The sequence below is a fragment of the Aedes aegypti genome, chromosome 1 (assembly GCF_002204515.2).
Source record: "Aedes aegypti strain LVP_AGWG chromosome 1, AaegL5.0 Primary Assembly, whole genome shotgun sequence".
NCBI classification, from domain to species: domain Eukaryota; kingdom Metazoa; phylum Arthropoda; class Insecta; order Diptera; family Culicidae; genus Aedes; species Aedes aegypti.
In genome coordinates this window covers 26,936,628-26,954,783 of record NC_035107.1, presented here as the reverse complement: position 1 = coordinate 26,954,783, position 18,156 = coordinate 26,936,628, and the positions used below count along the sequence as shown (strand labels likewise).

At 40.2% G+C, this 18,156-nt stretch overlaps 1 protein-coding gene across 4 annotated transcripts in view; it reads right to left on the bottom strand.

Annotated features, from left to right (window-relative positions):
- LOC5578281 (integrin alpha-PS2) overlaps positions 1–18,156 on the bottom strand; it is a 289,453-nt gene that overhangs the window by 86,077 nt on the left and 185,220 nt on the right. For all 4 annotated transcript variants that reach the window (XM_021839218.1, XM_021839221.1, XM_021839219.1 and 1 more), the window contains exon 5: positions 3,473–3,602. In XM_021839218.1, coding sequence (XP_021694910.1) covers positions 3,473–3,602 — 130 coding nt within the window. The remainder of the gene's footprint in view (positions 1–3,472; positions 3,603–18,156) is intronic.

Sequence of the window (18,156 nt, the reverse complement as noted above, 5' to 3'; positions counted from 1 at the left end):
TTCAACAACACAAACCAAGTCAAGTCAAGTACACAACACTGAAGACGGCTTTACAGTTGAGGTTTAAATACGCGTATCTGTCGAAGGATACAATAGTAGAATTAAAAGGAATAGTACTACTCATCTTTTTGTATATTTACAGGCATTCTACTAAACAGGCTCCACAAGGGTTTTCATCACTTTTGCCTGTGTTAGTAGGTATAATGAACAAACACGTTTTTTCCATACCCATACATTTGCACATGGTCAATGAATAAAAGAAAAACGATGCTTTTTTTAACGTACTTCATGGGTTCAAAAATAACGCGCTATGTTGTCAAGTTTTATCACTGTAGCAATCAAAATGCTAAGGAATTTTATGATTGGGCTCAAAATCGAAAAGAAGAGCAGCTTACACAAATCTTCTTTTGTTATTCAACTACTGAGGAATATGATATCATTACACAAGAACTTAACCAACTATTTTAAAAGTGCAAAAATTTTAAAAAGTTGATATAATTAAGAAATAAAATTGCAGTACATATATATAAAAAAACCAAAAAAAAAAACAAACTCTTTCTCCATGGTTGTACGATCTTGCCGCGATGAGAGGGCTTTACCCATAATCCGGGCTTAGCCCTGGGGACCAAAGGTACACCGTTGTGATAGAATCACATTTTTAATGCCACGTTTAGATTTACCGTGTATATCTCTGAAGGGATGCATCTCAGGTAAATTTTTCTTGAGTATTTTTCGATAGAAATTTTTCATATTTAAAAATATATAGTTATTTTTCTGTACTCAAAAAAACGCACCAAAAATATCGTTTTACATTAATTTGTGTTATTTATTTTTTCAAATAATTTATTTTTTATCCAAAAGATTTCCGATTTGAGGCATTGTGCAAGAAGTTACAAACAATATGCTGCAAAACATATCCAAAAATTAAAAACATCAATTTTGCGGTTTTTAAGAACAATGAACTTCAAATTTTCATTTGAAAATTTCGTTTATATTTTTTTTACCGTGCATACTTTTTTAAATACTTGAGTATATAGGTTTTGATCAAACAATAAACAATTCAGCTACGATTCACTCAATCAAAATAAAATATTTCTGGAATGGAGAAACACGAAATATGTTTGAAAAGGGCCTATTTTACTTTTTTTATTTGAAAATCTATATAAATAAAAATGGAATGGTGTTTGTATGTCACGAAATGACTCACGAACGGGGCAACCGATTTGGATGATTCTTTCTCCATTTTGTTCGTCAAGGGTTCCGACGTGTTTGTGTGTATAAAAGTTCCAGAATGTTCACCGGGAAAGTAGGAAAAACGGGACAGCACGGAACTGTCATTTTGTATGGGATGATTCATAGCGGCTTTCAACCGCCTACTTGATGGCAAGACGAAGTTTGCAGGGACCACTAGTTTTATATAAATATGAGTATATCTCGAAATTGATGCAACCTAGAAAAAATTTACTTAAGCACTTTTCGATTGCAATTTTTCTGTACTTTCAAATAATCACATAAAAAATTATTGTTTTCCTCTTTTTCGATTTTTCTTCAATATCTGTAATTTTTTTAAAAATCATAACTTTTTTGTCCATAATATCTCCATTTTGAAACATTGTGCAATAAATCACATAAGTTGTCCCCTAAAACATATCCAAAAATAAAAAAAATCGAAACTGCGTTTCTGGAGAAAATGGAATTTAAAATTTTGTTTTTGAAATAAAAAATAATCTGTAACTTTTTTTACCGTGCATATTTTTCTCCATATAGTCCTAAGCAAAACCTACAACTTTGTAGAAGATCTCAAATCGATCGGACAAACCGTTTTCGAGTTACAGTTTTTTGAAGATTTGCTATGCATTTTCCGATACGCCCTTCTCAAAAATAAGGCGAAGTTCAAAATGGCGGTCTGAAGGTGCATAATGGCATTTTTGGTCATAAAGAATCTGTATGCAAATTTTCAGGCGATTCAAAAAATACAAAAAATAAATTTAAAAAAAAAATTCGTCATGTTCGGTGGAATAGCTCATATTAATTTTCAAGCCAACACCTTTGTTTGAAAATTATGTGGAAAAATATGAAGCTAGTGTAGTCCCATATTGAAAAATAAAGGCATAACAGTCTCTATATGAACTTTGAACCCCAATAGCAGGTGCAAAACTAGAATTATGTTCAAATTTATAATTTTTACTGATTTTTATAGATTTCAATTGTAATCCCTGACTTCAGTTGTTACAAATCCTTATTGGATTTGGACACTCCAGATATTCCACTTCACTTCTTAGTAGACAAGGGCTAGGCCTGTTCATTTTTTTGTTTATTTTATTTTTTTATGCTAAGATTTGTTATTTTTCCTTCTTATTTTAACTGGCATCCTAAAAAATGTGTCTCGGGTAAGTATTGTATGTACGACTTATTGAGCTTAAAAATATGAAAATTACGCAGCAATCTGATATCATGAGTCCAAATCATGGTGTATTTTAATAAGATGAAAACACACTAGATCATGATATCAGTCGTTACAGAAAAATCGATTTCGTGCAGATTTGAGCTTCAATAATTACATGACACACTAAGATGCTTAAAATTGCGAAGAATTTTCAGATGTCATACACATACTTTGCGAAAAAGAAGAGGAAATCAACAAAGGAGCAGTTGTTTAGAAGGTGTTGGACTTGTACACATGATATGTTGATCCAGAAGAGTTCGATGTTGTGCAAAATGTACTCAATTATAATTATGTATAATTTTGTTTAAGCGTGTTTGATTTCCGATGAGTAATATATCGAAGAGGCCTTGACTGCTGTGAATCGCAAGTCAATTCCATCTGCATTTTCGTCAAAATTGAGTCAACATCATTTTTCAACTTATATTTCTTTGATCTTCCAGCTGGATTAACGAGAAAACACATTTGATCGGTAAAATTAGAATAAAAAACACCAAATCAGATTGTCCCATCTTGAAAAGTAACCGCTACAGTCCTACTACAGATTTCCGAACTGTGTAACACTCCTGGGATGTTTCAAATATTCGTATGGAAAATGAGTTTTCAAACTTGTCAGCTCATTTTCTAAATGCATACTTTTTACAGATGGGACTGACTTGCGATTCACGGCAATGAAATATCCGTAAAATGATTCAAAACGGTAACTAATCAAATTGTTTCTACTCGCTAGAAAATTTCAATGACTACTTTGATGTCGATATGTTCTATGAATGAATTTTAAAACTGATCAAAAATATTTTCTGTTTCATGGACAACAAAACGCGCCGCCAACTTTCAAACAGACCGAAAAAATGTCGCCAGAAAATGAATCAAAGAGGTGATATACAGTTGTGTAGGTAAGACTGGTAAAACGTCAAATTCGCAGCGGCTGCTTGGCTAGCGACGATTACAAATCTCTGATGCGTTCGATAAGGTGCAAAATTTACAATAATATTTTTTCATTGAAAATGGTTAAAATCAGATACTCACTTGTCCGGCAAGGCGAATATTCGTCAAACTGCTGCATATTGTTCCGGGCGATGTAACACGTCCCCACCGGCTCGACCCGCTCCACCTTCCGGGGCTGCAGCTGATGGAACACATACCGCGGGGCACAGGCCTGAAACGAATCGAAGAAGAAGTACTTTAGTAAATCGGTAGTTTTCCAACCATCAACACGAGAATTTCTGCAACGAAAGAAAATTTCACCGAAAGAAACAGCCCAGCAGAACCCGATTAGGGGAAAATTGCAAGTGTACAAGTGTATAGTATTAAGACCTATAGTAGACCATATTTTGCTATAATAACATAACAAGCTATTGAGAAGTTATTCTCCCTGGCTTTTTGTAAGAAAACATGATTTTGAGAGGAAAATTCTTATTTTAGCATGCTGGTTCAAAGGTTTAATACCATGAAATAGTATTCGTTTACTATATTTTTCTGCTCAGGAATCAAGGGCCAAAGTCATTGGAAACAAATCACAACATCGAAACGGATGGATGGCATGCCATCGACTCAGTTTATCACCGTCCGCTATTTCAGAGCTCAGAAACGAATCCCATCGAGGTAGGCCGAAGAGAAGCAAACAAACGAAAAAACTGACCATTTTCAAATAAGGCAACCAGTATCGAACGGTATCATCCTCACCGGCAGCAGTAACTGCATAGTGGCACACCGCGCAGAACCGGCTCCGATGACCGCACGTCCCTTAAATGGTCAAAACAATGCGATTTTATTGTTGAACTGCCCGCGCTACTGACTGAGGAGCTTCGAAGACGGTTTCACCGGCACCTGACTTGACCATAAATAAAGTGTCGTCGTTTTCATTCGTCGTTTGGCACGTTGAAGTTGAAGTCGTCCTCATGCTTGGAGTGCTTCGATTGAATCTTTGGTTGGCTTACTGCGATGAGAAAGATCGTCCTCACACCATGGGTTGCTGCGATGAGCTCTGTCACGAAATCGTTGTATCAACCAATTTCCCCCTAACCTATACCGGACGCCGTGATTTTCTCCTTCCTCTCCGCGGTGGAAATGTAATCCAATCCGGATCCAAACGGCCCTTTGGGTGTCGAAAATGTTAATGGGTCAAACGATTTATCATTCCACGCGGTCGTCGTCACCAAAGTCGCGTATTCGTAATGGGTTCTCCTTGGAAATAAAACGCGGAAGGGCGGGGAAAGAGAGACGACCTATTCGCGATGTCAGGAACCATTATCACGTCACTTTGCCCACCTCAACGGGTTCGGTTTTGTCTTTTGTCGTTTTTAATGTGGCTCAAATGTGCGGAAATGCGGAACGACAGGACGTGGCGAAGAGTTGGGGATCCTTATTGCTTTCGTGATGTTTCCCCGTGATGGTGACCGGGAGTTGGATCGGTTGACAATGGTCTTTTATTGGTATCCGTTTTTGTACGGTGTTGTCACTCATCATTATTGCCGTTGGGTCGGGTCTGGAAGTGATTCGTAGACTGGATAAAAACACTTATATTTATGCTGAGTCGAAGCACATGACAAAATTTTACTTGAAGTTTTATCAAAATTTCGATTTAGATTCAATTTCGATTCGATTTCGATTCGATTTCGATTCGATTTCGATTCGATTTCGATTCGATTTCGATTTCGATTCGATTACGATTCGATTTCGATTCGATTTCGATTCGATTTCGATTCGATTTCGATTCGATTTCGATTCGATTTCGATTCGATTCGATTTCGATTCGATTTCGATTCGATTTCGATTCGATTTCGATTCGATTTCGATTCGATTTCGATTCGATTTCGATTCGATTTCGATTCGATTCGATTTCGATTCGATTTCGATTCGATTTCGATTCGATTTCGATTCGATTTCGATTCGATTTCGATTCGATTTCGATTCGATTTCGATTCGATTTCGATTCGATTTCGATTCGATTTCGATTCGATTTCGATTCGATTTCGATTCGATTTCGATTCGATTTCGATTCGATTTCGATTCGATTTCGATTCGATTTCGATTCGATTTCGATTCGATTTCGATTCGATTTCGATTCGATTTCGATTCGATTTCGATTCGATTTCGATTCGATTTCGATTCGATTTCGATTCGATTTCGATTCGATTTCGATTCGATTTCGATTCGATTTCGATTCGATTTCGATTCGATTTCGATTCGATTTCGATTCGATTTCGATTCGATTTCGATTCGATTTCGATTCGATTTCGATTCGATTTCGATTCGATTTCGATTCGATTTCGATTCGATTTCGATTCGATTTCGATTCGATTTCGATTCGATTTCGATTCGATTTCGATTCGATTTCGATTCGATTTCGATTCGATTTCGATTCGATTTCGATTCGATTTCGATTCGATTTCGATTCGATTTCGATTCGATTTCGATTCGATTTCGATTCGATTTCGATTCGATTTCGATTCGATTTCGATTCGATTTCGATTCGATTTCGATTCGATTTCGATTCGATTTCGATTCGATTTCGATTCGATTTCGATTCGATTTCGATTCGATTTCGATTCGATTTCGATTCGATTTCGATTCGATTTCGATTCGATTTCGATTCGATTTCGATTCGATTTCGATTCGATTTCGATTCGATTTCGATTCGATTTCGATTCGATTTCGATTCGATTTCGATTCGATTTCGATTCGATTTCGATTCGATTTCGATTCGATTTCGATTCGATTTCGATTCGATTTCGATTCGATTTCGATTCGATTTCGATTCGATTCGATTTCGATTCGATTTCGATTCGATTTCGATTCGATTTCGATTCGATTTCGATTCGATTTCGATTCGATTCGATTTCGATTCGATTTCGATTCGATTTCGATTCGATTTCGATTCGATTTCGATTCGATTTCGATTCGATTTCGATTCGATTTCGATTCGATTTCGATTCGATTTCGATTCGATTTCGATTCGATTTCGATTCGATTTCGATTCGATTTCGATTCGATTTCGATTCGATTTCGATTCGATTTCGATTCGATTTCGATTCGATTTCGATTCGATTTCGATTCGATTTCGATTCGATTTCGATTCGATTTCGATTCGATTTCGATTCGATTTCGATTCGATTTCGATTCGATTTCGATTCGATTTCGATTCGATTTCGATTCGATTTCGATTCGATTTCGATTCGATTTCGATTCGATTCGATTTCGATTCGATTTCGATTCGATTTCGATTCGATTTCGATTCGATTTCGATTCGATTTCGATTCGATTTCGATTCGATTTCGATTCGATTCGATCGATTTCGATTCGATTTCGATTCGATTTCGATTCGATTTCGATTCGATTTCGATTCGATTTCGATTCGATTTCGATTCGATTTCGATTCGATTTCGATTCGATTTCGATTCGATTTCGATTCGATTTCGATTCGATTTCGATTCGATTTCGATTCGATTTCGATTCGATTTCGATTCGATTTCGATTCGATTTCGATTCGATTTCGATTCGATTTCGATTCGATTTCGATTCGATTTCGATTCGATTTCGATTCGATTTCGATTCGATTTCGATTCGATTTCGATTCGATTTCGATTCGATTTCGATTCGATTTCGATTCGATTTCGATTCGATTTCGATTCGATTTCGATTCGATTTCGATTCGATTTCGATTCGATTTCGATTCGATTTCGATTCGATTTCGATCGATTTCGATCGATTTCGATTCGATTTCGATTCGATTTCGATTCGATTCGATTTCGATTCGATTTCGATTCGATTTCGATTCGATTTCGATTCGATTTCGATTCGATTTCGATTCGATTTCGATTCGATTTCGATTCGATTCGATTTCGATTCGATTTCGATTCGATTTCGATTCGATTTCGATTCGATTTCGATTCGATTTCGATTCGATTTCGATTCGATTTCGATTCGATTTCGATTCGATTTCGATTCGATTTCGATTCGATTTCGATTCGATTTTGATTCGATTTTGATTCGATTTAGTTTCAATTTGAATTCGATTCGGGCACAACTCGACCATTGTGACAGCCATGTTTGAATTCCGACATGTTTCACCTTAACTTGTCATCATCACATCCACCAGCTTCTGTCGAGGTAATTTAATCGCTTACTGCCGCCTCTCGTATCTCGCAACGCCCGTATCCACAAAAAGGAAGGTAGCAAACGAAATTAAACGAATTTTGACTCCGGATTACAACCGACAAATTATTGTTGTCCGAAATCTTATCTGGCCGTCCAAACACCCAACCAAACCGGACCGGAATTGTGGTGTTTTGGTTCAGTGTCTCCTCAACAACGCATACGTGAACGTGAAGGCAACGAGAGGAAAGTCGGATCAAAGTGACACTCTTCGCGGTTCGGTAGCCATGGCAACTGCCGCATAACTGTCAACTGTTCTGTTTTGTACCGCCGTAGAAGGCGAAAGAGATTCACCCGTTTTTGGCGAGGGGTAACTATGGAGCAACCAACATGGGAAAGCAACCGGACTTCCACTAATACAAACGATCTCTGTAGGATCGATGATCGATCGATTTCTCGTTGAAGGTCGCTCTGAAGCACATCCAATATCTACAGTCGATGTTCATTCCAATCGAAGCCGTGTTGGAAGCGAAAAAATGATGATTCTTCTGACCTAGATTCCCACCATAAAATGCAACGTGGAGCGAACAAGGAGCAAGGTCATTCTCCTCCTCACACCACACCACACTGACTGAGTGATAGATGTCTATCGGAACGGTATCTCTGTTTTTTATTAGGTTGGTTTTATCACCTTCCTGTTCGTGTTTGCTGATCCGCGGTGTGGAACAGCGAAGCGAGCAGTGGAATAATGACCAGGATGACATTTTACTGAAAAGGAGGGCGAAAAACGCCTGGATACGGTGATATCTGCGCCGAAAGGGTGAAATACGCTTACAAATTATTTGTGATCAACCGGATGTTTTAGCGCAGTGTAGGTTATTTGATGATTTTTGACAGCAGTGTTGCCAAATTAATGATTCATTTCTAAAATTGGAACCCTGGTATTTTACCAGTTTGGATTTTTGTCGCTGAAACTGCCACCGTCTGAGGTAAGTAAATAAAACAGAAACAACATTCAATCGCTGTTGTTTTTTAAACAATATTTAGGTATTTATCATTTAGCGATTCCTCCAGCAATTCATTCGGGTATTCCTTCAGGGACTCATCCAGAAACTCGTACAGGAATCATCAGGGCATTTCTTCCGTGAATCCTTTAGGATTTGGTCCAAAGATTCCACTACTAATTTCTACGGTAATATATTTGAAGATTCCACAACGAAGTCCGCCGAAATTCCTGAGAAGCTCTGAAAGGGTTTCCTGAGAAGCTCTGAAAGGGTTTCCAGAGAATCTCTAAAAGTGCTCCTAGAGAAGCTCTGAAAGGGCTTCCAGAGATGCTCTGAAAGGGCTTCCAGAGAAGCTCTGAAAGGGCTTCCAGAGAAGCTCTGAAAGGGCTTCCTGAGAAGCTTTGAAAGGGCTTCCTGAGAAGCTCTCAGAGGGCTTCCTGAAAGAAAGGGCTTCCAGAGAAGCTCTGAAAGGGCTTCTAGAGAAGCTCTGAAAGGGCTTCCAGAAAAGCTCTGAAAGCACTCCCAGAGAAGCTTTGAAAGGGCTTCCTGAGAAGCTCTGAGAGGGCTTCCTGAGAGAAAGGGCTTCCAGAGAAGCTCTGAAAGGGCTTCCAGAGAAGCTCTGAAAGGGCTTCCTGAGAAGCTTTGAAAGGGCTTCCTGAGAAAAAGGGCTTCCAGAGAAGCTCTCAGAGGGCTTCCTGAGAGAAAGGGCTTCCAGAGAAGCTCTCAGAGGGCTTCCTGAGAGAAAGGGCTTCCAGAGAAGCTCTGAAAGGGCTTCCAGAAAAGCTCTGAAAGGGCTTCCAGAGAAGCTCTGAAAGGGCTTCCAGAGAAGCTCTGAAAGGGTTTCCAGAGAAGCTTTGAAAGGGCTTCCTGAGAAGCTTTGAAAGGGCTTCCTGAGAAGCTCTCAGAGGGCTTCCTGAGAGAAAGGGCTTCCAGAGAAGCTCTGAAAGGGCTTCTAGAGAAGCTCTGAAAGGGCTTCCAGAAAAGCTCTGAAAGCACTCCCAGAGAAGCTTTGAAAGGGCTTCCTGAGAAGCTCTGAGAGGGCTTCCTGAGAGAAAGGGCTTCCAGAGAAGCTCTGAAAGGGCTTCCAGAGAAGCTCTGAAAGGGCTTCCAGAGAAGCTCTGAAAGGGCTTCCAGAGAAGCTCTGAAAGGGCTTCGAGAGAAGCTCTGAAAGGGTTTCCAGAGAAGCTTTGAAAGGGCTTCCTGAGAAGCTTTGAAAGGGCTTCCAGAGAAGCTCTGAAAGGGCTTCCAGAAAAGCTTTGAAAGGGCTTCCTGAGAAGCTCTGAGAGCGCTTCCTGAGAGAAAGGGCTTCCTGAGAAGCTCTGAGAGGGCTTCCTGAGAGAAAGGGCTTCCAGAGAAGCTCTGAAAGGGCTTCCAGAGTAGCTCTGAAAGGGTTTCCAGAGAAGCTCTGAAAAGGCTTCCAGAGAAGCTCTGAAATGGCTTCCAGAGAAGCTCTGAAAGGGCTTCCAGAGAAGCTCTGAAAGGGCTTCCTGAGAAGCTTTGAAAGGGCTTCCTGAGAAAAAGGGCTTCCAGAGAAGCTCTCAGAGGGCTTCCTGAGAGAAAGGGCTTCCAGAGAAGCTCTCAGAGGGCTTCCTGAGAGAAAGGGCTTCCAAAGAAGCTCTGAAAGGGCTTCCAGAGAAGCTCTGAAAGGGCTTCCAGAGAAGCTCTGAAAGGGCTTCCAGAGAAGCTCTGAAAGGGCTTCCAGAGAAGCTCTGAAAGGGCTTCCAGAGAAGCTCTGAAAGGGCTTCCAGAGAAGCTCTGAAAGGGCTTCCAGAGAAGCTCTGAAAGGGCTTCCAGAGAAGCTCTGAAAGGGCTTCCAGAGAAGCTCTGAAAGGGCTTCCAGAAAAGCTCTGAAAGGGCTTCCAGAGAAGCTCTGAAAGGGCTTCCAGAGAAGCTCTGAAAGGGCTTCCAGAGAAGCTCTGAAAGGGCTTCCAGAGAAGCTCTGAAAGGGCTTCCAGAGAAGCTCTGAAAGGGCTTCCAGAGAAGCTCTGAAAGGGCTTCCAGAGAAGCTCTGAAAGGGCTTCCAGAGAAGCTCTGAAAGGGCTTCCAGAGAAGCTCTGAAAGGGCTTCCAGAGAAGCTCTGAAAGGGCTTCCAGAGAAGCTCTGAAAGGGCTTCCAAAAAAGCTCTGAAAGGGCTTCCTGAGAGAAAGGGCTTCCAGAGAAGCTCTGAAAGGGCTTCTAGAGAAGCTCTGAAAGGGCTTCCAGAAAAGCTCTGAAAGCACTCCCAGAGAAGCTTTGAAAGGGCTTTCAGAGAAGCTCTGAGAGGGCTTCCTGAGAGAAAGGACTTCCAGAGAAGCTCTGAAAGGGCTTCCAGAGAAGCTCTGAAAGGGCTTCCAGAGAAGCTCTGAAAGGGCTTCCAGAGAAGCTTTGAAAGGGCTTCCAGAGAAGCTTTGAAAGGGCTTTCTGAGAAGCTTTGAAAGGGCTTCCAGAGAAGCTTTGAAAGGGCTTTCTGAGAAGCTCTGAAAGGGCTTCCAGAGAAGCTCTGAGAGGGCTTCCTGAGAGAAAGGGCTTCCAGAGAAGCTCTGAGAGGGCTTCCTGAGAGAAATGGCTTCCAGAGAAGCTCTGAAAGGGCATCCAGAGAAGCTCTGAAAGGGCTTCCAGAGAAGCTCTGAAAGGGCTTCCAGAAAAGCTCTGAAAGGGCTTCCAGAAAAGCTCTGAAAGGGCTTCCTGAGAGAAAGGGCTTCCAGAGAAGCTCTCAGAGGGCTTCCTGAGAGAAAGGGCTTCCAGAGAAGCTCTGAAAGGGCTTCTAGAGAAGCTCTGAAAGGGCTTCCAGAGAAGCTCTGAGAGGGCTTCCTGAGAGAAAGGGCTTCCAGAGAAGCTCTGAGAGGGCTTCCTGAGAGAAATGGCTTCCAGAGAAGCTCTGAAAGGGCATCCAGAGAAGCTCTGAAAGGGCTTCCAGAGAAGCTCTGAAAGGGCTTCCAGAAAAGCTCTGAAAGGGCTTCCAGAAAAGCTCTGAAAGGGCTTCCTGAGAGAAAGGGCTTCCAGAGAAGCTCTCAGAGGGCTTCCTGAGAGAAAGGGCTTCCAGAGAAGCTCTGAAAGGGCTTCTAGAGAAGCTCTGAAAGGGCTTCCAGAAAAGCTCTGAAAGCACTCCCAGAGAAGCTTTGAAAGGGCTTCCTGAGAAGCTCTGAGAGGGCTTCCAGAGAAGCTCTGAAAGGGCTTCCAGAGAAGCTCTGAGAGGGCTTCCTGAGAGAAAGGGCTTCCAGAGAAGCTCTGAAAGGGCTTCCAGAGAAGCTCTGAAAGGGCTTCCAGAGAAGCTCTGAAAGGGCTTCCAGAGAAGCTCTGAAAGGGCTTCCAGAGAAGCTCTGAAAGGGCTTCCAGAGAAGCTCTGAAAGGGCTTCCAGAGAAGCTTTGAAAGGGCTTCCAGAGAAGCTTTGAAAGGGCTTTCTGAGAAGCTTTGAAAGGGCTTCCAGAGAAGCTTTGAAAGGGCTTTCTGAGAAGCTCTGAAAGGGCTTCCAGAGAAGCTCTGAGAGGGCTTCCTGAGAGAAAGGGCTTCCAGAGAAGCTCTGAAAGGGCTTCCAGAGAAGCTCTGAAAGGGCATCCAGAGAAGCTCTGAAAGGGCTTCCTGAGAAGCTCTGAGAGGGCTTCCTGAGAAGCTCTAAAGGGCTTCCAGAGAAGCTCTGAAAGGGCTTCCAGAGAAGCTCTGAAAGGGCTAAAAATCTCCCGATGAATTTCTGGACGGCTCTACCGGGCATTCCTTTCGAGCGCCTCCGAAAGTTCCTTTGGAGCTCTACCGGGAATTCCTTCGGATTTTCGCCATAGTTTCTCCAAGAATTTAATCGGAGTTTCTTAAGAATCCTGCAGTAATTCCTCGGAAATCCATTCCTAGTGGATTTCTGGAGTTACTCCGACAATTCCACTAGATTTTCTACGGGAAATCCTCCAAAGTTCATCTGGAAGTTTCTCTCAAGTGTCTCCAAGAATTCCTTCAGAGTTCCACCTGGAATTCCTCCGGAGTTCCTCCAGCAATTCTGCTGGGTTTCATCTAGCAATTCCCCTGAAGTTCATCCGGAGTTCCACCAGGAATTGCTTCAAAGTTCTTCCATAAATTCCTCCGAATTTCTTTGGATTTTCTTTACGGAGGATTTTTTTGAGATATTCTCCAGAAATTTCTTCAGAGTTCCTCCGGGAAATCTTTCGGAGCTCCACTAGTAATTCCCTCAGATTTTATTCATAGTTTCTCCAGCAATTCCTCGAGAGTTCCTCCAGTAATTTCTTCGTAGTTTCGCAAGAAATTCTTTCGGGGTTTCTCCGGGAATTCCATGAATTCCTCCTCTTGGAGTTTCTCTGAATATTCCTTCAGACTTTCTCCGGGAAATACTCCACAATTTCTTAGGGAATTCCTCCACAGTTTCTCAACGAATTCCTCCACAGTTGATCTGGAAATTCCTCCAGAGTTTCTCCACCAGAGGAACTTTCAAGTTCTTCCAAGAACTCCGCTATACATTCCTTCGAAGTTCCTCCAGCAATTCCTCCGAAGTTCTTCTGGAGCTCCTCCGGAAATTTCTTAGCAGTTCTCCCGGAAAAATTTCCTCTACCGAGAATAACTTCGGAGCTCTGCCGGGAATTCTTTCAAAGCACCACCATGAATTTTATTCGCGAATTCGCGTGTTTCTCCGGGAATTCTTTTAGAGTTCATCCTTTCAAAATGGATCGAAAAAAATATAACACTCGGTGCATGCGCGCACGGTTTGGTGTATTTTTACTGGTCTATTGATTTTTGACAGGTTCATTTTTTTTGTGTAAGTTTGGACTAAAAAATGGACCACTGGTGAAGTTGCCCTAACTTTACAACATGTAGCATCTACTCAAAAACAAAATACACAAAGTATAGGCCTTTCCATTTGACGTTTAAAATCAGCTGATCTCGAAGCACTTTGACAGTTCTTCTATGAAAATGACAGGCCCGTGTTAGCACCGGTCCTCCACCGATGTAAACAAATGCATAGACGGACCTGTCAAATGAAAAGGCCTATACTACACTTTTGGTATGAATAAAAAACCTTTCGAACATGTAGTACGTACACGCAGAAAAAAGAAAATACTAAAAAGATTAAATGTCATACTAAAACTACATTCAGTCTATTCACTCATTGGGATGCATTTTAGCGCAAAAATCTTTGCTAGTATAACTTGGTTTTATATCGGCGAAAGAATTTTCTAAAATTATTATTGGTAATGCATAAAGCTGCATAATTCTATAAAACAAATAAAATTAGCCATTTTTGTTTGTTTTGAAAAATGAAAAGAGAAAAACAAAAAAATAATGAACATTTTGTCTTTATTTAACATTTTTATAAAACTTTTTGCTGCTTGCCTAGGCAAACAACGTCATTCCAGTTTTGTCCACCGCTGTATCGCTGAAATTGTGTTTCTCCGTGCTAGCAACTGCTCCTGTTGTCAATCTTCTTCGCTTCTTACGACCACCGGGATCAAACACCTCAACGAAATTCACTGCGAAATAGTGATATAATGATAACTGAACACCATAAATTTTGCAATCAGTCGACTTACCGTCATATTCATCATCGCTTCGGGTGAAAACTTTTCTTGGGAGCAAATCCTTCCGGAAGCGATTTCGGAGGAAAGTTGAATAGCCGACGATATGGGAGTGCCCATTATCCTGGAACCTTCCTTACAATTTTGGTTTTCTGCCTTGATTTTAGCTTGCAACCCGGTTAACAGATGTGCAGCCACGATGACCACTCGAGTACACGGTTTTAACTTGAGGAAATGTTTAAATTTATCGCGAAACCTAAGAGATTTCTAAGAAAACGCGGTGAGATCCCGCGCGACGGCGTGGATAACTTACGATCAATGAAAAAGTTTGATTTCACAAGTCTCAAGAATAGTGAGAGACAGTCCATATGCCCGACAAAATATAAGTCGCGAAAATGCATGACAAAGTATAAAATGAAATAGCTGAATGCTTATTTCATAATCCTCAGAATGCATAAAATAGGATTATATTATAAATATAATAATTACCACGCTAATTAGTATTTTCGTTTTTAACCGTGTACTGCTTTCGAACATGAGCTTTTACTACACACGCGTTAGCAGTGAACTGCCAACTGGTGCTGCACGTTAAGAAAAATCTATTCAGAGTGCAGCGTAAAATCAATAAAATCATGCATATAAAGTGAATACCCAATTTTTCGCTTATTCAAAAGACAAATCATGTAAACAAAAATATGAATATTACTACATTCCCTCTACACAACCACAAGGATCGGTAGCATGATCATTTTACCCAAAGTCCCTAAATGATCAGACCAGGTCCGTCACGCTCGGGCTCAGATTGGGTACCACTTCTAGTACTGCATTTGGTCCCTCGGTAGTGCAAAAGGTACCCAAGTTTGACAGATCGCAGTACACTTTTCACGGCATTCTAGATTACCTATGAGCCATAAAATTTTGAGCAATTGCAAGGGAGATGGAGGTCTTTAATTTGTCTTTGATCAGATTATCGTTAGGATTTCTGATAGTATATGCATGGCAACTGTTCATGACTTATGGAAATAATGTTGTCTAAGCTATAAAAGTCAGCGGAAGGGAATGTAATACAATCAACTCTCCCCAACTTGATATTGAAGGGACCATCGAGTTAGGGAGGTATCGAGTTACCGAACACGAAACCAGTGCAACTGCGATCCAAGGGACCATCGAGTTAGCCATGAAAACCAACTTATACTATGGTTCTCTAACTCGATATCGAGATACGGAATATTAACTCTCCCAACTGTAATAACAATTTTCAATAAATAATTTTACCCATATCCCCAGTTTCTCATGTTATATTCAGGGAAGCTGATAATGAACTATGCAATAACGCTTCCTAAGCGATAACAGTCGAAAGAAGTGAATTTAGGAATTAAAACTGAATGCACGGATTGGTATCACGCGCTGTTTATTTAAATTTAACATATTATCATGTTTTGGTAAGTTTTTGCATATCATAAGTAAGAAAAACAGGTCCGTCCCACTCGGGCTCAGATTGGGTACCACTTCTAGTACTGCATTTGGTCCCTCGGTAGTGCAAAAGGTACCCAAGTTTGACAGATCGCAGTACATTTTTCACGGCATTCTAGATTACCTTATGAGCCATAAAATTTTGGGCAACTGCAAGGGACATAGAGGTCTTTAATTTGTCTATGATTAAAAGTTATCACAAGCGTTGTAATCATGCTCATATCACCCAAATTCTCCATATAAGATACTTGATTGAACTTCTTTTATTACAGGTCGGACTCGATTATCTGGAGACTCGATTCAATTCCTAAGACTTTTTTACATAAGATACAGGTATTGTCTCAAGAAGCCGGCAATGGGAATTGTCATGTCTTTCCATCTCTGACTTCCGATTGGACAGCTATTTCATCCAAAATAGTTTTCCATAAGAAATTGGAATAAGAGTATTAAAGTAACTAACATGACAGTTTTCAGTATGCAATCAACGAAATACTCCGTTGCCACGCAACGCAACGCAAGATACAGGTATTTTCACAAGGATTACTCTTTGCGTTAAGAAGATACAGAATTCTTCGTCGGTTTGTTACCTTTTTTCCCATTTTGCGTTGTTTGTAGTATTTTCGAAAGGTGTAGTGAAGTACAATGACATAAACATGTTCCACTCGTGTTCCACATGTAGCATTTACTACCGAGAATGGAGTAAACTAAACTTAACTACAATTCATACTGCCCACTATCAATGCAGATACTCATTTACAAAGATAAAACGTCTAGAGATTTTCAGGTTTTCCATGATTTTCCACATTAATTCCAGGTACAACAAATACTTTAAGATACATCAATGATTTGGAAATATTAAATTTTAGGTTACGACAAAATACTTAAGCAGAAAAGAAAATGATAAAATTCATTAGTATCATGATTTTTAAACAAGCTTTTGAAAATACGTTTAATTTGAAAATCAAAAAAGCGCTTTTACGAACTTTTTGATGTTTTTTACAAAAGGTATCCTTTTTCTTTGAATTCTTCAGAAATTATTTCCAGATTTAAGGCTCAAGAATCCATCATTCAATCATCAGCAATCATCAAAAATGAAAAACCAGTTTTTTCGTTTACATCTTAAGAAATCTCCATAAAAATCTATCATCGCAATCCAAATAGCAAGTGTAATGCAGTGATAGATTTTCTTGAATATTGCTTAAATTTTGAGCAAAAATACTGGGTTTGAAAATTTGTAAAACGATTATGGTTATTTTCCTCTTAAATAATTGGAAATTTTCAATTGATCTCTAGATGAATTCATGTACAAATTTTCCTAAGGAAATCACTGGACTAGTGTATGGAAAAGGAAAAGAATCTATGGGGCTCTGCACAGAAATCAGTCTCACTCTTTCACTCCTTCATAAAATTAGTAAAAAACAAGGCCAGTAAACGTCAAAAACCCATAAAAAATCAAAACAATGCAGAGCCCCATACAGTAATACCTGAAATAATTGCTGAAGGAATCCCTGGAAGCATCTCCAAAGGAATCCCTGGAGGAACGCTTGAAGAAACTGCAAAAATTACTGGGAAATGCCTTTAGAAATCCATGGTGAAATATTTGGAGTAGTGCTTGTGAGAAATCCCGAAGAAATCCTTAAAAGAGTGTATGGGAAAGGACGGAATTTATGAAGGAAAACCTGAGTTAATTGCTGAAAGAATTCCTGGATGCATCACTGAAGGAAAACGGGAGAAACCCCTGGAGAAGTGCATGGGTAAATTTTGGATAAATGTTTTTGAAAATTTTTGGAGGAATACCGGGAAAAATCCCTGGAGAAGTTTCTATTGATTTTCCTGAACAAATTTCTGGAGTAATGTATGGAAATACGAAGGGATCTGGATCCATCTCTGGAGGAGTCCCTAGAGGAACGCCAAAGAAATTCCTGACGAAATTCCTGGAGAAATTTAAATGTATAATTCCTGGAGTAATGCTTGTGAAAAATATATGTAGGAATCCCTGGCGAAATCGCTGCAGGAATCCATGTAGATTTCCCTGGAATTATCCCTGGAGAAATCTTCAAATGAAGCCCTGTAAAGATTTGCTTGCAGGAGACTCCGGAAGAATCCCTGAGGAAATCACTGGAGAAATCCCTGGAGGAGTTCTTGGAGAAACTTCGAGAAGAAATCTCTGGAGGAGTATCTGAATATACTAGTAGGTTAATGGAACAATCCATGAAGAAACGTCTGTAGAAATCCCTGTAGGAATTCCTGGAGGAGTTCTTGGAGAAATCCCTGAAGCAATTTCTGGAGTAGCCCTTTGATAAATTCGTGGAGAAATCTCTACAAGAATCCCTGTAATAAGCTCTTCCGAAAGTTCCTTTGGAGCTCTACCAGGAATTTCTTCGGATTTTCGCCATAGTTCCTCCAAAAATGTTATTGGAGTTTCTCCAGAAATTCACCATAAATTCCTCGGGAATCCTCCGGAGTTCCACTAGGAATCCTTCTGAATTTATGGACGGCCCCAACGGGAATTCCTTTCGAGTTCTTCCGAAAGTTCATTTGGAGCTCTACCAGGAATTTCTTCGGATTTTCGCCATAATTCCTCCAAAAATTTAATTGGAGTTTCTCCAGAAATTCACCATAAATTCCTCGGAAATCCTCCAGAGT